Source organism: Mus pahari, chromosome 3, assembly GCF_900095145.1.
Source record: "Mus pahari chromosome 3, PAHARI_EIJ_v1.1, whole genome shotgun sequence".
Taxonomy (NCBI): Eukaryota; Metazoa; Chordata; class Mammalia; order Rodentia; family Muridae; genus Mus; species Mus pahari.
Window position 1 is genome coordinate 29,735,687 of NC_034592.1, and position 27,114 is coordinate 29,762,800.

Here is a 27,114-nt window from a genome sequence, read left to right on the forward strand (position 1 = left end):
AGAGAGAGAGAGAGAGAGAGAGAGAGAGAGAGAGAGAGAGAGCATCAACTACCCAATAAGCAATAGGCAGCCTGAGTCTCTGCCCTCTGAAGGAACACATTTAGCATGGATGTTGGGAGAGAGCTAGCTCCCAAAAACAGTTATGGCTTAATGGGATCCGTGACCATACATCCATTATAGGGATAAACATGGCTCCATGGCTCCCTGCTGGCTCCCAAACACCACTGGCAGTTGCTGGTCAGGATGTTAGCTCCCTTTAACACCTGAGAAATGTTTTAATATCTTTTTCCCAGTTCTGCAATATTAGAACAAGGCTTGCATTCTATGAGAAAATAGAAGAACAATATTAAAATGAATGACTTGGACAGAGATTATACCACTTCTGCTGTTGCCAAGAGTAACGCCTGGGTGAAGAGCCCCTGTTCTGACCATTGACAAACTAATTTTGAAAAAATATATCTGCCTTCCAAACATGAAAAATCTTCAAATGTTGGCTTCTTTTCATGTTACACCTCAGACATCAGAGGGAGCATGAAATTTATGCCACACACATTTTCCCTTGAACTACTTGTTATTGTTTTGCATGAAAGTAAAGGGGTATTGTTTGGTTTTAAGAAGACAAAAAAAATGGAAAAAAAAAAAGAGTATTTTTGAATTCTGAGCTTGTTTACTTAAAGGGGAGTTGTTCACCCTAAAGAGAAATCAATAAGTACCTCAAGCATTTCTCTCAGAGCCCTCTCTGAAGAAAAAAAAAAAATAGCAGTACTCATGAAACAGAGTGTCAACATTCAAGTGTGGTGCCTGGTACATCTGTTCTTAATGCTGTAAAAAGGGCATGGACAGTACTCAAGGAGACAAAGCCAAGCTCTGAATTTTGTCTTCATTCTGACTTTCTGACAGAAGATCTTTTAGGTGTATACTGTACAGAGCAATCAAACAACCCCTTATGTAAATTTTTCACTTGCAAGCATTGAGCATCTATATGCTATTATATCAGCACATTATTCTTCCTAGTAAAACAGAGTTTTTGAAGAACAATAATAGCACTCATACAGCACAAAGATACAAACCGGTCTCCTCATTTCTCCTACCTATACATTTACAAAGAAAAAATAAAAACCCTTTATCGTTAAAAATAAAAATAAAAACAGTCCTAATCTTAACATAGAAAAGTCAAAACTAAAATAAATGCCCATCCTTTAGTACCATCAAGTTTAGAATGCTATTAATAGATTGGTCTGGTTTTTCAGGAGAGTGACAAGTGTTTGACCATGGGACTATGCTCTCCCACTGAGATGCCCTTGGCTATTGAAATGACTTTTAAATGCCAACATTGATTTAGAGGATTGTAAGGACACCCCCAGTACATCTATATTTTCATCGAGTGTTAGTATGTACTGAGGTACTGAGCCATTTATTGGAAATTGGTTCTTCTGCTCACCACTCACTCTGCACCTGAAACTCTCACTGTGAGATGACTCCTGCCCAGGAAAACAGTTGTCTACAAGAGATTTAAAAAAAAAATCATTACATAGAAAAGACATCTGTTGAAAATTACAATCCCAAATTAGGGCAAAAATGTTGATACCCAGAATATTGTCTAGATATTACTTCTTCCTCTCGTCTCTCCACCTTACTGTGCACTGAATAGACTTTAGAATGGCCTGTATTGTTCACTGAATCATGAGCACTAATAAATGCCAGTACAGACAAAACTGAGACACTGGAACCCTAAATTATGTGAATGGCTATACAATTAATATAATGCAAAGCATGTATTAAGGAAAGTTCTGAATTACAGGTTGCATATCACTGCTCTAGACTCAAGAGCGCCTTTTATGCTTCCTGAAAAAGGAAAAAAAGAAAACAAGAAACATACATTCACAGAGGTCCTGCGGGACTCTAGGGCTTAAGCACCTGCCAATGAGGAAACCTGGATTTAAATGCAGATTAATTGACTTCAAAACCTCAGCTCTAAGCTTCAACCTCAGTGTATATTTTGTAGCCCTTTCCGGTCAACTCAAGTTTAGGTTTCCAAAAATCCTATGTACTTTTCTCTCCTATGTTAAAGAAGCAAAACATTCTCATTTTATCAATATGAACAACTAACACTTGAAGAAATAAAGAAGTTGGTTAGAGGCTGCAAAGAACTGCACTCTTCATTCACAATGACATAGCACAATGAAGGTGTCTTAGTCAGGGTTTCTATTCCTGCACAAACAACATGACCAAGAAGCAAGTTGGGGAGGAAAGGGTTTATTCGGCTTACATTTCCATACTGCTGTTGATCACCAAAGGATGCAGGACTGGAACACAAGCCAAGACAGAAAGCAGGAGCTGATGCAGAGGCCATGGAGGGATGTTCTTTACTGGCTTGCTTTCCATGGCTTGCTCAGCCTGCTCTCTTATAGAACCAAGACTACCAGCCCAGAGATGGCACCACCCACAAGGGGCCCTCCCCCCTTGATCACTAATTGAGAAAATGCCCTACAGCTGGATCTCATGGAGGCATTTCCCCAACTGAGGCTCCTTTCTCTGTGATAACTCCAGCTGTGTCAAGTTGACACAAAGCTATCCAGTACAATTGACCCCTTGTCAACTTGACACACAAACACATCACTAGTAAGCCTCAACCCTTAGTTCTTATTCATCCCCAAGATCTTAAATAACTTTAAAAGTCCCACAGTCTTCGCAAGTTCTTAAAATTTCAATCTCTCTTAAAATCCAAAGTATTCACAATTAAAAGTTTCTTAACTGTGGGTTCCACTAAAATACTTCCTTCAAAGATGAAAAGCATCAGGGCACAGTCACAATCAAAAGCAAAATCAATCTCTAACCATCCAATGTCTGGGATCCAACTCACAATCTTCTGGGCTCCTCCAAGGGCTTGGGTCACTTCTCCAGCCATGCCCTTCGTAGCACACACCTTGTTTTCTCGGCTCCAGCTCCAGCTGCCTGTACTTCACTGCTGCTGCTGTTCTTGGTGGTCATCTCATGGTACTGACATCTCCAAAACGCTGCTGTGACCCTTTCAGTCCTGGGCCATCAATTGCACCTGAGGCTGCACCTTCACCAATGGCCTTCTATGGCCTCTCACAGTGATTTCATGGCCTCAGCTGCTCTGCATGACCCCTTCATGCCTTCAAAACCAGTACCACATAGGTAACTCTTACACATTACCAAGTCCAGTCACAGCACAAGGTACAACCATGGCTATCTCTGGAACACAGCCTCTGTGCTCTCAGAAAACACTTCCCAGAAGATGTCACCTCAATGATGCTGGTCTCTTCTTAATCACTGCTAATTTCTTAGCTCCAGCTAACCAGCATCAATAGTCCCAGTAAGGCCAAGTTTTCACTTTAGTAGTTCTGGTATCTTGTTAATCACAGCTGATTCTTCAGCCCCAGCTAACCAGAACCACAGAATCTTCACAATCCAAAATAGCAATGGCCCTGAAAAGAGTCTTTAATTTTCCCTCTGAAATTTCACAAGCCAGGCCTCCATTTTCTGCACTGTTCTCAACATTATCTTCCAAGCTCCTACACAACATTCGACAGAGCTCTTAACACCGAATGGATCTTCTAGCCCAAAGTTCCAAAGTCCTTCCACAGTCCTCCCCAAAACATGGTCAGATTGTCACAGGAATACCCCAATATGCTGGTACCAATTTGTCTTAGTCAGGGTTTCTATTCCTGCACAAACATCATGTCCAAGAAGCAGTTGGGAAAGAAAGAGTTTATTCAGCTTACATTTCCACATTGCTGTTCATCACTGAAGAAGTCAGGACTGGAACAAGCAGGTCAGGGAGCAGGAACTGATGCAGAGGCCATGGAGGGATGTTCTTTACTGGCTTGCTTCCCATGGCTTGCTCAGCCTGCTCTCTTATAGAACCAAGACTACCAGCCCAGAGATGGCACCACTCACAAAGGGCCCTCCCCACTGGATCACTAATTGAGAAAATGCCTTACAGCTGGATCTCATGGAGGCATTTCCCCAACTGAGGCTCCTTTCTCTGTGATAACTCCAGCTGTGTCAAGTTGACACAAAGCTATCCAGTACAGAAGGGAAACAGAAGCTGCCAAGCATTGCATGGGAGTGTCTCTCCAACTCTTAGCATCTATGTGAATGCCCATGTTATATATGCTGATACTCACTTTACAGTCATTAGATCATAGTACATCCAGATCATGCAGGAAATATTCTGTCCAGATATGTTCAACATGAACCCAATCTAGCCTGTATGTCTGACATGCAGTCTGTATATAGTTTTGGTGTTAGAGGACCTCATAGATCTTTCTTCCTTCATTGTTTCATTTATTGGGCACTCTACCACTGAGAGACATGCTACTGTGTAAGGTAGAAATCTCATGGAATCCCATCCTTAGACAAAGAACTATGGGCAACTGAAGACTGTTGAAAGATGGAGAATTAGTTATTTCCAGGGAAGAGTTCCCTTGTTGGTTATCCAATTTCAAGGGGTCAGTGCTGAAATTATATGTATATGAGCAATACTAAATGAACAGGTTATATTGTGTGCATATACATACACATATAATACACATGTATATATGCATATATGTGGGTGTTTCTGTCTCTGTGCAACACATTAATACATATTTGCATTTGTGTGTATGAATAACAATTAAAAATAAAGCGATCATGAAATTTAGGGTAAAAGAGTTTATAGATTGTGGAAGGGAGGAAAGGGAAAAGGGGGAAAAGATTTTATTATACCTTAATTAAAATGTACTTAACACTTTTAAAAGAAGTAAGACACATTATAGTATTAAATATTGTAAATGTGATAGAATATTTTCCAATGGCATAGCCTATAAAAGTATGGAGTGAGGACTCTTTAAGATGAATGGGGAGTTGAGGGATGTAACAATCAAAAGTAATTTGTAATTAGTGATTATCCATGACTTCAAAAGATGAGATCCCTGAAAACAGAGACTACAATGCACATTTAGAGAAGACCGGACAGATGTGCCGTGAGGCAAGAAGATGGATAACAAGAGGGAGAAATAGGGAGGATGGGAATTCTGGCTGGCAGAATCTAGGTTGATGCTTTAGAAGAGGATATCCTACTCTGCGTCCCATTGATCTCCCAGCCTACATTGATTCCCCATTGTCTAAACTTAACAACGACCTCTATGAAAAGTACTACTAACCAAAATCATCGTTTTTTTTTTTTTTTTCAGGTGTGAGCCTCTGTTTTGAAAAAGCCTATTATCTTCTGCTCCTCTTACGTGGGCTGCTGCATTGAAATGTACTCAGACAACGGAGTTCTAGCTTCGTGGAATTTGTAAGTCCTCCTCCAAGCTAATTCTACATGCATTAGTTAGTGTTTTTAAGACAGAGAGAGAGCAAGAGAGACTGAGATAGTGAGAGAATGAGAGAGTGAAAGAGGAAGCATGGGAAGACCGATGGGTGTGGGGCAGTAGAGTCGCTTATATCCAAGGGGATCTGGGTAGTCCAGCAGGAGCCTTCTACACACTGAAGCACTGAGAACACAGTAGCTGCTTAGTTCAGTATGCATGGTGCTCAAAGCCTGACAAATTCCTGGAGACCCTAGACTTGCATTTTATATTGAAACCTGAAGAAGCTGAAGTATGCTAGCAGTGGATGGATGGCTCGAGTAGCAGCAACAACAGACTCCGCATCAAAAAGCCAAGACACCAGACAGCACTGCCTTTCCTCAGACCTCATCTCTTTACCAGACAGCACTGCCAGTCCCGGAAGCTGTTCTTCTCACCTCGGTAATGCTTTCTGGAAATGCCCTCACTGACCCTCCTGAGGCAGGTCTTAACTGATTTCAGGTGCAGTCAAGTCGCTCAGGAAGATTGACCATCCCGGCACCCTGACAGACAATATGAGCTAGCTTAAAATTTAGTGTAAATCAAGAGCGCGAAGCGGTTGTGCAAGATTAAATATGAATTCCTATTCTTGTTGCAAGTTTTGCTCCAACTAGGTGCTGTTTAAAATGTCTGTCGTGAGTCAACAGTGAAGAAAAAGATCACTTCGGTGGTTACAGACAGTGCAGCCACAGCACATCGTGCTGAGGTGGGAGTCTTTATGCATTATTCTCCTTATTTTACCAGGCAGGAAGTAGTGCAGAGAGGCTGAGTGACTTGCCCAAGGACAAAGAGTGAGTCAGATGCAGAGCTGGGAATGCAGCCCACTTTCCCTGGTTCCCAGTGTAGAGGTTTTCTCAGCCAGCCATAATGCCTCTCTCAGATGGATCAGTTCCTAAAATGTATTAAGCTGTTAAAAATTCAAAAAGGTGCTACATTACTTTCCAACTAGCCCTCATTTTCATTCCTTTAACAGGACCTGTTCTCAGAAGCTAAGCTAGACCAATGATCTCAAAAGTAATCTCATGTCCTTTATTTTTTATTTTTAGAATGTCCCAGTAAAACCTGTTTGTCTTAAGTGCCTAAAATGATTCCAAGTCACTAAAGAATGAAACTCTACATGGCTTTTAGAACTTAAAAAGCTATAGCACAGCATCAAAGTGAAGAGAAGCTGGAAATCAAGATACAGGACAAATATCAGCCCTGATAAAGATCAAAACCAATCTACCAACAAACCGAACAATGTTTGTTCACATGGAGAAGGGAAAGCTCAGTGTGTATACATTGGGTAAACGGCTCTTCAAGAACATTCTTAAAATCTCTCTTATTTATACAAAGCTATGGTTACATCTATAGTAAAGATTTTGGTACTCAGTTTAATGAGAATGACTGGAGCCTTCCCCTTTTATGTCAATTACTGGAGACACACAGTGCTAACTAACCCTGAAATGGTAAGTAGACCAGATGTTAAAGCTCTTGAGTCTTTAAAATACAGTTTGGGGGCACATCACCAGTTGATCACAGTTCACTTAACAAGTGAAGTAAGACTCTGCTTCGGAATCTCTGTATAGCAATCTACACAGTCACAGCTACCGGGTCATGACAGACTAAAAGATAAAATCCACGTATTATCTCAGCATGCACATGCCTGTTTACTTCTCATCTACAAGGCAGGCATAAAGTACAATGCACTCACATCTTCACGTGCCTTGTAGCTATCGTTTCTATGACCTGATCACACCGCTGGGATGCTCCTTCTCTAGGGACCCTCAGCAACTTGCAGGGCGAGATTCTTATTTGAAGTCAATATCCTTAACTTCTTGTGAAAATATTGACAAACACTACCTTTTACATTTACCTGTGATCATCTTCAGAAACCTTATAGAGAACTAATGTTAAACTCCTTAACAAGAATATTCTTCTATAATCACACCAATTCAGAGTTTTGGTCAGCTGATAACCATAAATTGACCATTGATACTGAAGTGCTGAGCAAAACAACTTCATTCCAAACTTTAAAACACAGGAACACTGCTAACCCTCTGTTGCTATCAACCCTTACCACGTAAGTGAGTGCAACTTGCTAAACATCTCTGTGATGCTAAGGGTCTGAAATTGTGGGGAAACAGAGGTTACTGAAGTTGGACAGGGAGGATACTGATGGCATTGCTGTGTTTGGGTGGCATTATAATTAAAAACTTCCCAAAATGAATAAAACGCTGTGATATGTTAGGCCTCTGAAGGGGCCAACCTGAGTGATCTCTTAGTGTCAAAGCTGGAACAATACCAACAGAAAAGAAGTAATGGAGTGGATGATTTACATTAGAAAAAAATGGAATCGGCATGGTGAATCTGTGTTTGTTTAAATAAATAAGGAGAAATAGATAGTCCTTTTGATAGAATAACTTTAACAAATGTAGAAAGAGTGAATAAGATGCCACCTCACCCACAGGGTGAGCAGTTAATGTGGACGAGAAGACATAGATGGTGCTTCTGCTGTTGTAGCAAATTGAAAAAGGCCCTGTTCACTAATGCTCATGACAGGATCCTGCAATCGTCACCACATCATGTGAAGGTGGATGCAGGACTAAATGGCGGGACATTCTGTAGCAGTCTTATGAGCATTCCCCCAATGTGCACAGGACATGGATGTAAACAATAACAGGAAGACAAGGAAAGATGTGATAAATGCATGGCCAGAATGGAGTTATATGTTACATCTGGCCTGCATATGACATGCAATGTATGGTCATGCTCTTACTTCTGAACTTTACTTTTCTGTTCCAATATTTTTTTTTATTTCTATATTGTATTATCAATATGTAATATATTAGCAATGGGGATAAAAAGCTTATGAAACTCCCACAAAAACTTTATATAAGTCTAAATTATTTCAAAAGTAAAAAAGTACTTTTAAAAATTATTACTTTGGCTGGGCTTATTTCACTGTGACATACAGACATATAATTGAAGACAATATATGATACATAGCTTTCTCTCTCTCTCTCTCTCTGTGTGTGTGTGTGTGTGTGTGTGTGTGTGTGTTTGTGTGTGTTTGTGTGTGAAAACCCATCATTTCCAAGGACAGGAAAGATGAAATAGTTATCCATGTGAACTAATTCTGCCATAGCTCAATTATCTTTATGTATATGTATACATATACAAGAACATTTTAAAATTTCTCCTCTACTCTGTCTCTCTCTGTCTCTCTCTGTCTCTCTGTCTCTGTCTCTGTCTCTGTCTCTCTCTCTCTCTCTCTCTCTCTCTTACACACACACTCAGTATCCTTATTTATGCAGATCTCAGAATATTTATTTATGCTCTTAGTATCTTTATTTTGCAGAATAGTCTCTTTTTCTGGTCCCTTTCTTTTTTCCTTTCCAATTTTCAATTATTATTTGCATGCGACCAAGCAACATTATGTACAGTCATGTGGGTTGTGGAATGCACACGCTAACTACAACCCCCATGCAACACATACACTCTCTCATCATAGGTAATATGTCTGCTTCGTAGATGACTCTCCTTGCTTTGTTCTGAAGTCATAATTGGGCATAATATAAATCCTCTCAGGACCATTCAGAACATTTTTCCCACTTTCTTTCCCTTTGTTCTGCATTATGCCCAGTAAGAGAGAAGCTGATAGTGAAAAACATGGTATACCACTTTAAGTTGTGTGTGATTCATCTAGATTTGGTGACCAGTGAACTCCTAGGATCTATCTGTCTCAGTACAACGTTATGTTCTCTAATCTAGAGAGTAATAGCCTGTCTGTCTCAGCACTGAATCCAGCAGTGTTTCTTTTTTGCCACCAACAATGTTATTGGTGGGTGTGGATGTGTTGAATTATGACTGCACAAGCAAACATAAGGATTTTATCCAACCATAAATATCCAAAATTCCATGTTCTCTTTGACCATCCAAAGGTCCAGCTCCTTTGGTTGCCACATTCTCACTAGCTACCTTCTGACCAGAAATATTCTGTGTTTGTGAAGCATACCTAATATACCCTATAACGTGCAAAGGTCACCAAATAGGTCAAACACCTATTACTTAAGTACTGCAGTTACTTAAGATGAGGGCACAATGATTTCAGCACCCTTTCCCTGTAAACCTGGAGTAGTTCTCCTTAGCCACAAAATTATTTCCTTCCCTGAAAATATTAAAGAGAATTTGCCAGTCGCTTTCTGCTGCTTCAAAAGGACAGGAGCATCGGGATGACTGCAGGAGTTCTTACTCTTTCAGAAAGTGCCATTATTCTTATTATAGATGAGGATGAGTCCTTAAGTCCAGTCTGTGAGATCACCATGGAGCCACCGATCTGCTTTTCTGATCCTCATTGGCACACACCACAGAATACTGGTGAATTGGAGGGGATTCATTCTCTGAAGGCTTATTTTTGACTTAAGTAACTTCTTTGCTACTCCTAGGTTTATTGGGTGCCTCGCCAACTGAACTGTTATCTGAAGGGCTATTTATTCTCCTTGGCTCCATATAACAAGGTTAAGCTCTGTTAAAAGAAAGCACCATACCCATGATAACCATGCCTATATGCCTTTTTTTTTTCCTGAGTGTGTAGTCACTAGTTATTTTTACCTTATCTAAAATGTAAGTCAAGATCTTTCTCCTCATTTTGAATCTTTTTTCTATAATGTTTCTCTTACAAAAGAAATAAAGCCTTCAGCAAACCTTCATATGATGTGAGCAAAGTTCTATTCCGGGAACATAAATTATATCTCGTACTCACAAATATACAAGAGACCTTTCTTCTTGCTGTTTTCAGTTACTCAGATTAATTTATTTCCAAAAAATTTTGGCTCCCCTCTGCTGAACTACACAGCAAACAGATTTACAGTGAGCCCCAAATTAAATATTAATGCAAAATCTCCTAGCCTCAAATTTCATTTAGTTCAGTCACTCTAAAACTTAATAAAATTTTGGTATATACTTCATATTTAACTTATTTCAAGGCATAGTGTTGATTTTAGCACTGAACTTTCAGATCCAAGTTATAAAAGAGATTTTTGACAACATGAATGAAAAATGAACTGAACTTAAAATGTCTACTAAACTCACATGTACATACTTTACGCAGCAAGGAAATTGGTTGAGATCTTTTGCTTCAATATTTTATGTAGGCATTCCTAAAACTTTATATTCTCAAGTTTGCATCACTTCGTCTCAATGTACAGTCTGCTTAGTAGATAATTTCCCTCAGTTCAGACACTCCATAGCTGAAAACTATACATGTGAGCAAATATTTATACATCACCACTCACAGTTTAGAAGTATGTCCAGGATGATTTTTCCTATAATGCTCTTGTTCCTCCATATATTATAAAGAGCTTAAAAGAGGTGAGCACTTACACTTGGTTCTCTATTGAGGAGATCTCTAAATTATAAACAAGAAATATTTGGGGGTAGTAAACTGATGCAATGGTCTTCCTGCAGACCCTCATGCTGACAAGCTTTCTGAAAGTACACATAATGTTTATATCCCTTCTCTTCAGGCTCATACACTCTCTCTCCTCTACTTTTCTTTTCTCTACAACTCCAGAAAAGCTAAGGAAACTTAAAGCGTTTGCTCTGGTGACAGAAATAAGTTTTCTGTAAAAAAAAAAAAAAAAATCCAGAGCTGTACAGTTGCCTAGTTAGTGTATGTATTGCTTGTGCAAACCACAAGCTTATACAAACTACAACAAAGCTGACACCACTTAAAGATAAACTTGGGAGGAAAACCCATGAGCTCTGATGACTCAAATATCAAATCGGCACATCATAAATTCTAGTGCCACACTTCTCCGGAAGATTGCTTACCATTTGTTATCAGCACCCCCTTCTTTTTTAGAAACTTGAGAATTTAAAGAGAAATTTCAAAGTGAGTTGAGTGTAGTGAATAGAAACTGCATTACAATTTCTTCCCGTTACTAACCTAATAGAATATTCATAACCAGGAACAGGACTGTCAGTTGAAATTCTTCTCAATCATATAAAGGTTTAAGGGGCAATTCAATAGGAGCCCTTTGTTAAAAACACTTAAGATTGCTTCAAGAATAAAACACAGTTAAGGCTGTAGGGACCAAATCAATCGCCTTTCGCTTTTGCAGGGGTTAACATTGGTGGAAACAGCAATGAATAAATACTAAATGACAGATAGATAGATAGATAGTTAGATAGATAGATAGATAGATAGATAGATAGATAGATAGATAGATAGATAATGATTTCTGCATAGGATAACCAATAGTTAAAATGTTCTCAATGTTCTTAGATGTACTGTTTAAAATACCACCCGAAGAATGCTGCATTATCCTCCTGAATTCCAGTTACAGTATACATAAGCAAGGTGTAAGAGGGACATTGGTATTGCTAGTTCTGAAATATAAGTACAAAAATATTACTGAAATGAGGAATGTTACAAGATCCAACACAATCATTTGGTGGCATGTACTGTGATGAATTAGTTGTGCAAGTCAACGAGAGGCATTGCAATGTGAAATACGTCCATCTACAAAAAACAGAAACTTGGGTGTTCTATTGTTTATCATATCAATCTTTACTTCTAAAAACTATGAATGTGCATTTTACCTCATACTTCATCCTCCTATGTGTGGAATGGCATAGCATTCACTATTACAAAAAAAAAATTGCCACCTAAATAAAAGATGTAAAAGTGTATTCCATCTTGGTCTCATCTTACTGCTACCATTTCCTTTCACAGTGACACACCCTTACTCAGAAAAAAACTTCAGTGATCTTTTGCCTCGGTCTCCTTCTCACTTTTGTGTAGCAGAAAGCATCATCTTACAAAGCAAGTTCTGCCTGTCATCTCTGAATAAAGCTCTAATTGCTACTTATCATAATCAAGACTAAATCCTTTCCCATCCTCGCTAATGGCATTGGGCTAGCTGACCTAATCTAATTCTTTTATTCTACTAAACACATAAGGTCCGTGCCTGACATGCATGCAGTCTCTCATTCTGTAAGAAAAGGACCAGATAAACGTCCTTTCTTTGAGCCTCCCCTGCAGTAGATGGTCCCCCTTGTCTATGTTTTATAGGAGATATTGTCAACTGTCTCAAAGAATTTCTATGATTATGACTTCCAAAGTGTTTGTTAACCACTGTTATTAACTGTTATTTACTTCCTAACTTGGATTCTTCTTGCCTGTCTCTTCATCCTTTGGTCTCTTTCCTTCTGGCTTACAGTCCACTGGCTCAGCTGCATTGTCTAACCTTGCCGCTTGCTTCATTCTCAACATCTAAAAAGGTTTCACCGTCAGTTTGCAGAATTTTGTGGAATGAGTCAGTAAGTAAATGAATGACCACAAATCCAACAGACTTCAGAATCAACTTGTTTTCAAAGGGGAAAAATATCAGTAAATATTGTGTTATAGATTACTTGCTGCCAGCCATTTACATGGTGCTAATGCTATAATTAATAATAATATGAATTTAAGTTATTCTATATAGAATCCATTATGTTTTATACAAAAATTTTCTATTGTGGAAGGGCCTATGGCTTGGCAATGTTTCTTCTTGTTTAGAGAATTGGAGTAGAATTCTGCACACTTGGGAGATATTAGTTTAACATAGGCACTCTGGTTAAAATGCAAGTAAAATAAAAACTCTTCCTTTTTGTCTTATGTTCTCACAGTAATGGTAGGAAAAGGAGCTAAAAGAAAACTATCATAAGTGATTTGTTCTCGTGATTCATTTCAAAATATCTGACAGAACTACTTACTTAGCTAGTACAAGAAAAAAAAGATGTATCAAAGAGTAAGGTTATGTTCTAAAGTGTACCTGGATTTGTTTTTTCAAGTTAAATATTCAAGAGAGTTACTTTGTTTCCAGAAGTGAAAATTCACAATTGAAATTTCTTCCATGAGTATTACACAGATGATCTGGTAATGTTTTTGATATTACGATAGTAAAATGGCTAAAATAACCCTTTATTTGAGAGTCTGTAATGCTATGCACAATTTTCCAAAATATGGATGACCAGTGATTACAGTTACTGGACTCATAATGTCTGCACCTGAAGTAAGTCTGCTGAGCTTGTGCAATTATCACTGCGCTTGGGAAATGCATAGGATATTTTAGATATCTTGAAGTCCCGGATTTAAATTTCTGAATTTATAAGACCTAATGCTTCAGCAAAAGTTTGAGTTTACTAACTGCCCCAGATATTAGATCTCTTGGTATAAACAAAAAATTCAATGGCAAAGTTTTCTCTCAGAATCTTGGTCTCTCTTAGCCTTATACATCATAATTCTAAATACAATTATGTTTTCAGCGTTATACCTATGGTTTTTCTTTTTTTACAAATATCTTAAAATATCCCAGGAATTGTCAAAGCATCTGCAACTAAGATTCATTTTTCTTCTTATCTGTCCCCTACCCTCATTCTCAGTTCCCCTTTCTCACATTAACAAGAAAGGGATAAGATGTCAAATTGTCATTAAAGAAAAACTCAGCAGTAGAAATATTCTTAAGGAATTACGCATTCATATTTCTGAAGCTAAGCCGTCTTGAAGCCTTGAGGGATGGCTACGCTACGTGGAACGTTAGGAAGGACGGTCCTATTGATGGGAAGAACAAAACAAGAGAGGAACCGTGGAACCTTGATCTTACCTATAGAAGAGATGGTATTATTTCCACTAAAATGAGGTCATACTTCAACAATACCTGTCTTTGGTCTGAAGGCTAAGCCAGACAGGACAATGTGGTGCATGCAACTCAGGAAATAGATGCCTGGCTGTTAATAATAATATACTTTGAGATAAAATGTATCACTGGTATCTTAGCAAGGCAACATGCCCTATCTTCTCCCACAAGTTTTTATGTCTTTTTCGTAAAGTTAGATAAGACTTCATATGAAACTCTCCTATCTCAAAACACCAGCATGAAGGCTTTCATCTTCTCTAAAACACCATCAACATAGCATCCACAAATTAACACAAAATGTTCATGAGTATATTTAACCTAACCCAAGAACAATAAGATTAGACAAGAGAGCCAATACTAAGAATGCATTAATTGAAATGACTTTGGTTCTACGGGAAGGATATCTCTGGAAAATGTTATATAAATCAACCTATTTTTGGAAATGTTGAGAAGATATCCAAGATACTGGCAAAGTATCATTTTGATAACGGGACCTTATGCCTCTTATCTAGTAGCCTTAATTTTTATTTAGGAATGAGTGAACTCCATCAATTAGTTTACTTAGAAAACTCAAATCAAATTGAGTGTGCTTAGGTGGAGACAGTCTAAACCAATAGAGAACAAAGTAAGAGAGGGAAGGAAGGAGGGGTTGAAAACTGAGGAATAGTAGGAGAGAGAGGAGGAGGAGGAAGGAGAGGAGAGTTAGAGAATTATGCTTTATGATCCTTCCAACTGAAGAAAGTGTGTGCGTTTTGCAGGTCCTTTCTTCTGGTGTATGATGGGATCTTCTAGAGGGTTCAGTACTCTTCCTCTAAGATGGAGGCCTCAGCTGCTTGCATTTACTTGTATATACTTTATATATATTCTGCTTGTAAATAGCAGAATATATATGGTTGAAGATGGTGACTTGATATTGTATGATGTATCTTAAAATTGATTTAGGTAAATAGAAATTGACACACATAAGAATTAGGCCAATACTATTTTTAATAAACTCTATAGGCACTTCTGTATTTGGTGTTGTTTAATATTTGACTATTAGGATAAATTTTTCTGATCTGGTAGGCTCGAGTCAATCTCCATGCCTCTGGACTAAGTGTGGGGTTTATAGCATCCTAGGGTAGTAGAAGCATAGAATGGTATTGCTTCATACTTCCAAGATTAGCTGGTTGGACAATTCTAGCTCCCTTCTAAAAACCAAAACTTGGTATGTGCCTTCAGGGTGTATTAATGTGCACACATTGCATTTGTCATTATTTGAGTATTAAATTGAGCAAGCTATGTGTCTGCAGAAAGAATAAGGAAAACCTTGCGTGGGAAATCTCATTGCTTTCTGACACACACTTCGCCCAATGGAACAGTCTGGCTCACTCACTCCGAGATCGTCATTGAGCTTCCACTGTCCACACTCAAGCAGCTAAAGTCTATGTGAATGGCAAGCCTCTGAGGCAGTTCCACTGCAGGCATTTCACAGGTGATTGCTCAGGGCTGGGTGGGGCTCAGTGAGAACACATGCTCACCATGAGTGAGACTCTGGCAACAGTCCCTGCACTCACATCGGGAAGTGGGTAAAAGCACTTTGACAGTTGTGCCTTCCACGTTAGGATTGTGTGAAAACAAGACATTAGCCAGATGGAAACTCATTAGAGCACTGCTCACTGCCGGTCAAGAAATATTTCAAGGTTTTCATTTCACATTTTTCTTGGGAAGGCGCTGATCACAAGAATAGACATTTTATCTGCAATTATAAAAAAAAAAAGAAAGAAAGAAAGAAAACAAAAACCTTGATTTAATAAACAGTGTCTCCAATGTTGAGGTCACAGTGGCATTTTAGGGTTTTTGCACAAAAGTTGTCCATTTAATAAAGTTATATAAACATATATTTCACATGTGCCTGGGATCTACTTGCTACTGCCTTGGTGTGACTAGTGACATCATGTTGGTACAAGCATGCACAACATTTAGTATTAATTCTACTGTCTTTGAATGTATCTATCTGGATTGAAGACAATTGTTTCCTCTGTACAAGAAATGTTTTGACAGACAGGCATAGACGATAGAGCAATCTATCCTTGTATCTGACTGCTGCTTCTTTTCCCCCTCACAGACTCCTTCTAACTAGGAAAGAGTTGAAGATGGGGTGGGGGGGGTGAATTTTATGTAAGATAGAAAAGAAATAGCTGCAGAAACAAACCCAACGACCTTATTAGGATAAAGGTCACAATATAACAAGGAGTAGAAAGAAGAAGACACAAAGGTCTGAAAGCATTGCATTTCCTTTTTTAAAAAAAAAAATAGCCCATTTTTACACCTGGCAGTCTTAAATGGATCTTATCTTTATGGTGTTATATAGGCTCCAACATGAGATTGACAACGTAACTAACTAGTAATAAATACTATGGATCCAATGTAGCTACACAAGAAATCTCTGTATACTTCTACGTTTACTGACATGTAGCATTAATAAAAGGTCATTTCATTTGTAAGAATCCACTAATGATAACACCCAGGAGCAACCATAAGATTTCTTTCACATTGACTGAAAAGCATCTCCCATCTTCATAACTCCAGTGTAGGTAGTACTTAAGTTTTCGGTGATACTCTTAAGCATTCTCTACTCTTATAGGTATAATTATTACAGAGTAATATTGCTGTAACTGGTTTTAAACTGTCTTCATATTGCAAGTATTTTCATAGGCTATTCATTATCAAAATAAAAGACAATGTGCTAGAAATAGCTGTTTTAATGAATAATAGTTTAATGTCTCCTGCAATCAGTCCACTTACTTCTTTTATTGTTGTTTTTATGTAATAATTATTTTTCTAACATACTTAGATTTTACTTAGTTTTCCTATTTGAATTCATTCACCATTAGAAGCTGGGAGGAAATTGAGTCAAAGTTTAAAGACTTCTTCAAAACTTGCACATTTTATCAACTGAGATGTGAATTGCACAGAAATATATATTTTATTTAAAGAAAAAGAACATTAAAATAAAACCTATATGCAATCATCATTTTTTTTCAATGGTTTTAAACAGACACAATAAAAAGGCAAAGACAGCATGAACATTAATTGTTTGGAAATGTGTCTTCAGATCTAATTAGACTTAAGGATTTAACTAGTCTTGAGTCTCCCATCTCCTTGTCTTTTCAGGAAAATTGACAATTTAAGACATACTTCCTTTTAAGTTACCAAGCAATACTTTGATATGACATGACATCATCAAATGACAAATTAGTTGATTCTAAATAAATCTGACTTACCCTCCTTTTGGCCGTTAGGGGTTATAAAGACATTTTCTTTTTCAGATAAATTGTAATCTAATAAGACCGGACACATACATTATTTTGATGGTATATTGACTAGACTATATAAAATACGCCAACCACATGTAATTAAAGTGCAAGTAGATCCATATGAATTGAACACTAAATACACAAATGAATTTCAAGTAATTTTTGTCTTTTTGATTTTTGATTTTAACCTTTTTTCAGGTAGTAAAAGTGTTTAGCTTCCCCTTACAGACTCCACAGAGACTCAAGGGATGAGAGTACAAGGACCTCACACAAGCTGCATCTACTTCTCAGTATCTGGAGAACCCAGACCTGGTTCCACACGTGGAGACATAAAGCTCTCTCTCAACTACTGAGTTCCCCTGAGTTTTCACACAGACATTCTCTTCTTCATCAGCCATTGTCACTGACACCAGCTTGAAGGCAGCTACATCTCATTAACCTTGTTTTGGGTTATATGTCATCTCTCACTTTCAGCATCTCAGTGGGAGACATCTGTCATAATGCAGCTATATTCTCATTTTAAACTTTTAACAAGATTCTCTTTCGCCACACTATCTATCTATCTATCTATCTATCTATCTATCTATCTATCTATCTATATATATATATCCAACTCTTTCAATTTTGATAGCTGTCACAGTTTTAACTGTTTACTAAGTTATGAAAGTGGATTAGATGTAATAGAAGTCAGAAAGTGTTGATATGCAACTATATGTGATTGCACTCTATAACAAAGTACTTCTGATAATTTTTTCAGCACATAATTAACATTCAGTTAAATCATGAGAACAAACAACTATTTTCCATGTTAGATATTAAATGCCGTAGATGTTGCTTTCATTTGCGAGGCTAAATTGAGACCAAATGTTAATTTCTTATCTCTTGAGAAAGCTAATTTGTATATATATATATATATATATATATATATATATATATATATATATTGCACACAAAATTCTGTCTGGATGTTCAATCATTCACCTCAGGTAGCAGTAGTATGCTATAGAAACACACAAAGCACTGGTCTAGGGGGGAAGGCAGACTCCGGGCCAGTGCACACTCAGTCAGAGGGAACATAGTACGAACAAGTCAGCCTGCAGCCTGCTTTCCCAGAATCCTGGGCTGAAAGCCTCAATGGCTCATCTTCTCCAGCTCAACTTCAAAGGTTCTGCTAAGGCAGGTTGAGGAGTGACTGTGCCACATCAAAGTCACCATCATTTTCAAGTAAAAGCTATATGCTTCCATTTTATCTGCACCATTTTCAACTCTCCCGCAGCTACTTCAAGGCAACTTAAGCAAGTTCAGAAACTGTGTGATCCGGCAGAGATGCGACTGAAAGATTATCAGTGGCACTCCTAGAGATGATGTTTGTGAGCCTGCTATGGGACTGCTTGCCAAGAGTAGATTAAATAGAACCATTATAGCCCATGCTGTGAGGTCCTGTAATGGAACTAGTTTATAGTCAATTCATAATTCCTTTGCCCCAAGAAGACAGAATCTCAAATTGCAAGACCTTGCCTATTTGCTTGAAGTAGGCATCTGTATATTTGAGGGTTTTTATTTTTGTTTGTTTACTTTCTCTTTTGTAATTAAGTTTAAAAGCTGAATTGTATGGCCACTGTGAGTTCAGTTCAGGATTTATGATACTTCTACTCTTCCTTTAAGTAGTTAACCCTTCCAAGTCTGGCAGCAGCGTGAAAATATCCCTCAGCTGTGATTGTTCTCTTTCCCCTCTTTAACCCTCGTATCCTCCTCATTGATAGTAAACTGAGGATAAAAGGAACTGTGGGTTTCCAGATCAAAAGTTTCAGAACCTTGGCTTACAAGCCCTACCTTCTCTCTGGGCTCACCATAACCTTCTGAACTTCAACCCTTCCCAGTTGCTTGGGGAAAACCAAGCGCAAGGTGCCAGTCTAGATAGAGCCAGGCTCTCCAGTTGGTAAGGCACCCTGATGCTGGGTCTAAGACCTTCCCTGTCAGAAAATCCCTCAGTTCTTCACTGCTGGCTATTCAACCCAAGTCACCCCCACAAAAGGCGACAGAGACACACTCCAGGAGGGAGGGAGCTTTGACACCTCTTCACAGATGCACAGCTGAGGAAGTTAACCAGGAGCTAAGTTGGGAGAGTAATTGTCTATGGCGCAGATTCAGGAGGCTAAAGCTCTCAGCTGGGAGCCAGCGCCAAAGGAGTCTCAAAGAAATGCGAATTCTGATCCAACATCTGCAGCAGCGCTTGGGATGCCCGGGCAGAAGCCACAGCCAAGTCCAAATGTTCCCGGGGGAAAGGGGACAGACAGAATGGGACCTAAAAATGACCAAGGGTAAAATGTGGGGGTGCGGAACACTCTGGCACCTAGTTCAGAAACCCTCCAATAAGCCCTCTCCCCCCAGGATGCTAGCGCACAGTGGCCAGCAGGTCCCGGGAGCGGGGCTGCCAAGGACTTAAGTTTCACACTCAGTTGTCTGCCAGCGACACCCCTCAAGAAAGCTGAGGGAGGAAACGGGGAGGACGTGGGGGATCATGGCCCTTACCTTGGTTGGCTCCCACAGTCAGCACCTCAGCGTTAGGCAATAATCCCGAGAGAGTAAGGATGGCAAGGAGCAACTGGGACATGATGATCTTCCCGGTGAGCCTGTGCTGCAGACTGTTCAGCGGCACCCTCGGCCGGGCCGCGGTGGCTGGCAGCCTGGAACGGAGCCGCGTCATTTACAAATGTCACTGGAAATCCCTGGTCGGTGGGTCCAGCCAGTCCGCCTTGCTCTGCCAGGAGCAGGATGTGGAAGGTGAGCGAAAGCGCGCCTGCGGAGAGCGTGCGAGCGCCAGCCAGGCTCTGTGTGTCTGGACTTTTCGATGCAGGGTACGTCTGATCTTACATCACGCAAGAGGGGCAGAGAGATGCCCGCCTAAGGGAATTCACTATTAATCACCGAGTCCTCCGCACTCTCCTCTGTTGCCTACAGAAATCACATCTACTACTAGTAAGCGGCGGTTAACACGATAGGGAAACTGCCACAAATAAGATCGCCGCAAATCACTGCTCTTTCTGCCTCCTTGAAGGGAAAGAAAGTAACTCCGCGCTGGTTCTGTAGGGATCTGGGTCCTTAGAGAAGGGGGGACTGCAGTTGGCCAAGCCAGCAAGGTGCCAGAAAGCATCAACAGCCAGCTGAGAAGTCCTACTTTGGGGAGGAGCAAAGGGCTTCTCAAGCAAAGCGGATTTGATGCCTTGGCTATAAGGAAGCTCCCTTTCTGGGAAGCCAAGGCAAGCCAGGACGGTTTTTTCTCTTAGGGAAATGGTTTCCTCCACTTGACAGCTCACAGAGCTTTCCCAACTGCACTAGTAACTTTTATGCTGAGTGGCACTTGGGGATAGAGATGCAAAATTAGTGACTCAGCAGAAACAAAACAAAAATTCTTGAAGTCACTAACCATCACACACACACACACACACACACACACACACACACACACACACTGGGGGGGGGGTAAGGTAAATGCAAACAACAGATCATATGAAAGCAGGGGTTGCCAATGGGTTTTGCCTGAATTGTCTGTTTAAAGGGATGCCTAATCCATTTTAAAGTTTTGAGGTGGTTTTGTGTGCTTTTTTATTTTCTATACTGCCCTGACAGTCTGAGGACTTTCTGAAGCAATGAAGTGTATCACAATGAATCTGTGGGATATATGAGTACACATAAACAGCTTACCTTGATTTAGAGACCATTTAAGACTCAAGATAGCAGTCCTGATATTTAGAATTGAATCCGCTGTTCAGAAATGACTGTTGGGTTAAAACTTCAGTATCTTAATAGTTGAAGGCTGACTCTCTTCATACTAGTATCACTAATGTTGTCTATTAAAAAATATCTTGCATATTAATATTTTAAAAGCAGATACCAGGCATGGTGGCCCACAACTTTAATCTCAGCAGTCAGGATGCAGAGGCAGATGAAGGTCTGAGTTCTATACCTAGGAGCTCTGGAATAGCCAGGGCTACACAGAGAAAGTCTTTTTCAGAATAAATAAATAAATAAATAAATAAATAAATAAATAAATAAATAAATAGACAACTTCAAGAAAAGAAGAAAAAGACAAGCCAAAAAATATTTAGAGGAGGAATGGTATTTTACAGATTCCATGCATTGCTAGGCTTAAAACTTGTGGGCTACCATGAATGGGAGTAATATGTCCTAGAAATAACCATAAAAGTCTGAGGAGCCATCTGTAGCAGTCCAGAGTAGAAGCCATTAAGATTAGATTGAACCAAAGTACACAAAGGATGCTATGAAGGACGATTCCAGGCATCTGGAAGATGGGTCTTTTCATACTTACTCTCATCATAGGTATGCCTTTAATGGTATGTTTTCATATTGTAAAGTTTAATTTTTTTACTTTGCCTTGTGACTTTATTCAGGACCCACCCCATACAACACTTGCAAGTATATGATTTTTTTTTTTAAATCTAGTAGTTAAAAATAACATCCCCTTGTTTCATAATACTGTTCAACAAACAGGAAGGAAATTTCCTTTTAATTTCACATAAAAATTCACAAATGTAGAAATAAATGGTGAAGTTCAAACAAAGGGTAACTGGGGATGGAAAGTAGTGTTTCTAAAGGGTCAACAAGACATCTGCAGTCTACTGCATACATGAACATCGGAACACACTCAGTAGTTATCTTTCCTAGACAATTCAATCAGTCAACTATGATATAAACTACAAGGAAATTTCCACCCCATCCCCAAGCCTCTGCAAGAAAAATAGAAAGTGCCCACGAGCCATGATGAAGCCAAAATGTTCTTGGTTTTCTACACTGTCCAAGCAGCTGCCTTCTCTGTAGACCAAGTGACAAAATCAGTCAAGGCGAGTCTCCCCAGACACCTGACAGACAGCTACTCTTTGGCCTTTGCGGCACTAACCAACTCTGGAGGCTTGAAAAGGTAAATCTTGGGAAGACAATCAGCACCACGGAAGCCCAGGAGATGCTATGCGTGTGGCACACTCTACCCACACATGAAGGCAACACTCCAGAAGAATGAGCCCGGGAGGGCAGCAGAGGGAAAGCAATGCGGTCTGACTCAGATCCATTGACCTACACTTTTTTCTTCCTTGAATGAAGAAATTGGTATCTGTACTGCCCGAACAGAATAGAATAGTAAAGCAAGAGATATTTTTTTTAAAGGTAATGATTTTATTTTTATTTTCTTTTTGATTATTTTTTTAGATATTTTCTTTTATTTACATTTCAAATGTTATCCCATTTCCTAGTTTCCCTTCCGAAAATCCCCTATGCCCCCCCCCCGCCCATCCCTAACCCATCCAGTCCCATTCCTGGTCCTGGCATTCCTCTATACTGGGGCATAGAGCCTTCACAGGACCAAGGGCCTCTCCTCCCATTGATGAACGACTAGACCATCCTTTGCTACATATATAGCTAGAGCCACAAATTCCACCATGTGTTTTCTTTGATTGATGTTATAGTTTAAGGCAATAAAAACTCAAATCATCAATCGCTAGTATCGTACCACTGAAACGAGTGCTACAAACCAACACAGCGTGTGTGGAAGTTTAGGTGTAAGGGAGAGTACGCTTGCTGGTAAAGACTAGTTCAGTGGATCTGCTTTCCACTGTGATTGTGTTTCCACTAAGTATTTTCTGTACAAGACAAGCTGAGACATTTTAGTGTAAGACAGAGTAAATATGATTCCCGCAGGCCAGCATGAGTATAAGAAAAACTCCTCCAGCAGTTGGCAGGAGTGTACGTCAATTGTACAGACCCCCCACTAAGTGAACAGACATCTGCAAGGAAATGTTTGTCTAGAGTGGATTCTTTAGAAAGAGAATGAAGACTCACAGCCCAGTTAATACAAATGAGCAGTTCGTCCAGAATACATAATAGGCAGGCTAAATAGAAAACAATAGGATTGCATTGCATCAAAGGGTGACGTGAAGCCAACTTTAGAAGACATGGGAGGAAATTGCCTACCTCACATCAGATCATTTGCATAAAGCAGTTCTTCCAAACATATATTGAAAACAACCAGTTTATCACAATAGGTGGTTACTATGGTTCACCATGTATAGAGTAAATTTGGGCTTAAATTAAATAATGCATCCCTAGGTTTTAATAGTCCATCTAATTTTGTTTATTATGATTTTAAAGCAACATCTACATAATTTTCTTTAAGTACTTTTATTTCTCTATATTGTATGTCCTCATGGAAGAGAAAATTAATAAGTTACTTTAATAGTGAAAAGAAATAACACTGACATCAGACAAGTCAAATACATTTTTATCAAACTGTAGAATGTAATGCAATTTCTCAATTAGACACCTTGAAACTTGCCTGTCACTTCTCCTTCATGGTTTGTGACAACAGCTACTATTGACTATCTATTGACTATCTGTCAGTGGTAGTCTTATGCTTTCTCTTAGAGCCACCCTGCCTGCATGTGATGAAACACAATGTTCCATTTCTTCTGTTTACCATCAGAGCTCTTGGGAATTTTTACCCTCTGCGTTATCACTTTATACACTATCTACCTTGGTTGTGAGTGAAGAAGAGGTATGTGCAAACAACACACTGAAGCTGACAGCCTCTCGCTAGAGAGGTATAAGCAGGAGAGTCACCACAAATGTTAGGTTGCTAGGAAGCTAGGGATTTACATAACCCTGCCCCGGGGTACTGAGATTTTCTTACTCTGCTTTTCCAGAAAGAGAAATTGCCAAGTTGCCAAGGAGGAACACAGAATGAGGATGAGGAGGGGAAGGAGGAGGAGGAGGAGGAGGAAGAGGAGGAGGAGCAGGAGTGGAGGAGGACTTAAGAAACATGCATTACCACATCATCAATAATTTAAAATTGAGAGAAAAAAAATTCTCTGGACAATACCTAAAGTTAAATATTGAGATTTGTGATATATTATAAATTGTGGCAATTTCATACTTAGAACATTTGAAAGGTTCTTTTTGGTAGAACAATTTTTTAACTGGGATTTAGGAATTTGATTGAGATAAACAATATTTTGATGTGTCTTAATTGCACCCAGTCTCCAAGTATTCAGATTTATACCTTGAAAATAAAAATGTGACCAAAATTTTTCCAATATCATCTTCTCTCTATGCCTCTGTTTTTCTTTACTGATGTTATTCTAAATACCTTAAAATGATACACTATGGGCAAAAGATGAATGGTAACTACAGCTTTAAAAAGGCAATTACGCTTTTATGGTATATTTGATTGTTTTAAATTTTTCTTGACTCTTGATATTTAAACTTCTAACATCAGGAAAGGGAGTTTGAATATTAAAAAAAATGGCACAATTCTTCTCTTCATTTATTACATTTCATAATAACATAGCTTTCAGATACAAATTCTATTTTTCGTTTTTGATATGGAGTCGGAAGACATAATACATAATGCAGTGATTCACGTGTAGGTCATACAGAAATGTAAAGGTATACCAAATCTTCCCCTTCACTGCTGGGGTAGCTGCCCGAGGGTTCAGGTCAGGGGTTCATGGGAAGACGATTCCCGGAGAGCTTTTAGACATTGACTGCCATTCTTGTGCCACTGTTAAGCCTCCCTCCTCTCCCCTAGGCTGGAACTAAACTTACTAAATCCTGCAAAGCGAGGTCTGCCAGTGGTTGAGAGCAGGATGCACTTTAAAGATGGCCCGTGGCATTGTTCTGACCAGGATTATTGACCTCTGTTCTTTTGGTCATCATCTTTCTGCTCCTTAATTTTAATTAAGAACTTTTAGTTGCTGGGAATGGAAGGAACATTCAGATCATCTTCTGCAGTTCGCCACATTCATCTGATGAAAACTTTAAAGACAGGAAAGGTGAACATTCGGAGATCACCTATATTATTAACGGCAAAATGTATCCTTCACTATTAGTCCTAACTACTAGATTACATAATCAATTTTGCTCATATGCCCTTAGAGTTTCTCCCTTAGTACGACTGTAGCTTAGAGAGTTTGAATTTATTCACTCATTAGAGTTATGATTATGCTGAATACTCACTCAGTATATATAATGATAATGATTATTTATATGGTCCTTGAATGAAATGGATATATAAACCAAACCAAGTATCATTTATGAGATAAATAGCCCACTTTTTAGGATCTTGGAAAGCATGTTTTGAAATATCCACCGCAGACATGACCAAAACACAGAGTAGAGAGTCGTCATAAAGGAAAACTCATAAAATCACTACCATATAATTTCTGGGAACTGTGCTGACAAACATTGAATAAGACGGGACTCTGATTGTCATTGTGTTCTGTTGGGGATATCAGACAAGACATGTAAAGGCCTTCTATGGTGGGACAAGTTTTGTAATCAAACATATGCCACTTAAAAATCTACAACCAGGTTGCTGTCTCCAAACAGAATTCATAACATATCCTCATGTTCTTTGTGGTAATATTACAGATTCATCAGTACATGTGGACCATCTTCTGTCAGGGAGTCTTACAGTACCCACATGACACTTGGGGGAAGTCTTCTTTGTTTATCTTTTATCCACTTATTTTCAGTATCATTTGTTTGATTGGTGACTTATTTGTAAGCATTTCAATACCTTAATCACTTTATATATAAAAATTAAAAATATGGACTTAGCCATATATTACCTGCTTACTTTTGTGTAGCCCTTAGATGTTTCTAATTCCCAAACAAATGTTTTTGGTTTCTTTTTGTTTTGTTTTGTTTTTTTTTACAAACCGTTCTCTGTGGATTTCTTCTGTAGGATGTTCCTAGAGATAGCATGCTGCCGATTAATGGGTTTTCAGTGTTTCGACTACACCTGTTAATCTTTTCTGTATCTGCTGTTCTCTGGTCTGTCTGCCATGGAATACTTCCTTGCATCTGAGATAAACAGGGCAACAGAATGACAAAGATCGTGGTCCGGCCTGAGCATCAGAACAGGCACCAAGAAAGTGAGCCTTCACTTTAACAGCAGGTGCTGATATTGGCATGCAGAGTGCAGCATGGAGCCCTGTGCTTTAAGCTGGTTTCACAACTATACTCTTATTTCTCATTTCAAACAGGGTTGCTTCATTTCATTTAGATTCCTGAGCAGAGTAATTTTCGTTGTTTCCATCAGAAATGGCCCTTCTATAGCAAATTGCAAAGAAAGAAGTAATAAATAGAAGGAAAAAATAAAAGATGATATAAAGAAAATAAACAATAGCAACTGAAGTCATCAGATATGTCTTTGCAGCATACCTGGCTTAATTAAACAGGCAGCATATCTTGGGAGCCTGTAATGTCTCCATTTGGACACAGTGCTTGTCAGGAGTAAGTACTAAGTAAGTTTGTGTTAAATGGAATTTATTTGAGTTGCCTTTTAACAGTTTCATTTGAAGAAAAACTTGCAACATTTTCCCCTAAAACATCCTTTTTCAAGTAAAAGGAAATCTATTCTCGCACGTAGAAGATGTCTCTTGCCCTCTAAAAGTGTTTTTCTGCTATGAAAATTATACTTTTTAATCACTATAAAAACTTAAATGCAAAGGAGCTTTTTAGCCCAGAACAGAATGCCCTAATTTTATGTCAAGCCTTTCTTTGTAGGAAGAAAAATAGTGACATTTGGACCTAGATATATTTATCAAGATTTGTGAAAATGTGTGATTTTATGCATGAATCCTGGCAAAGTTAAATTATAGTTGAAAGACCATTAAATGCGTTTATGACTTTCCATTGCTGCAGTCTGCATTGTAAATAGACTTGGCCAAGGATATCATTCATAGCATTCTGCAAATTCCACTACAGTAGCACCAGAATCGA

General features: G+C 38.8%; 1 protein-coding gene across 4 annotated transcripts in view; it reads right to left on the bottom strand.

Annotated features, from left to right (window-relative positions):
- Lrp1b (LDL receptor related protein 1B) overlaps positions 1-20,715 on the bottom strand; it is a 1,962,444-nt gene extending 1,941,729 nt beyond the window's left edge. For 2 of the 4 annotated variants that reach the window (XM_029535926.1, XM_029535925.1), the window contains exon 1: positions 19,852-20,399. In XM_029535926.1, coding sequence (XP_029391786.1) covers positions 19,852-20,026 — 175 coding nt within the window. In that variant the 5' untranslated portion in view covers positions 20,027-20,399. Of the gene's footprint in view, positions 1-19,851 lie in introns of all 4 variants that reach the window. The other 2 variants (XM_021192210.2, XM_029535927.1) reach the window with 2 other exon arrangements.
- Between the last annotated feature and the right edge of the window lie 6,399 nt (positions 20,716-27,114).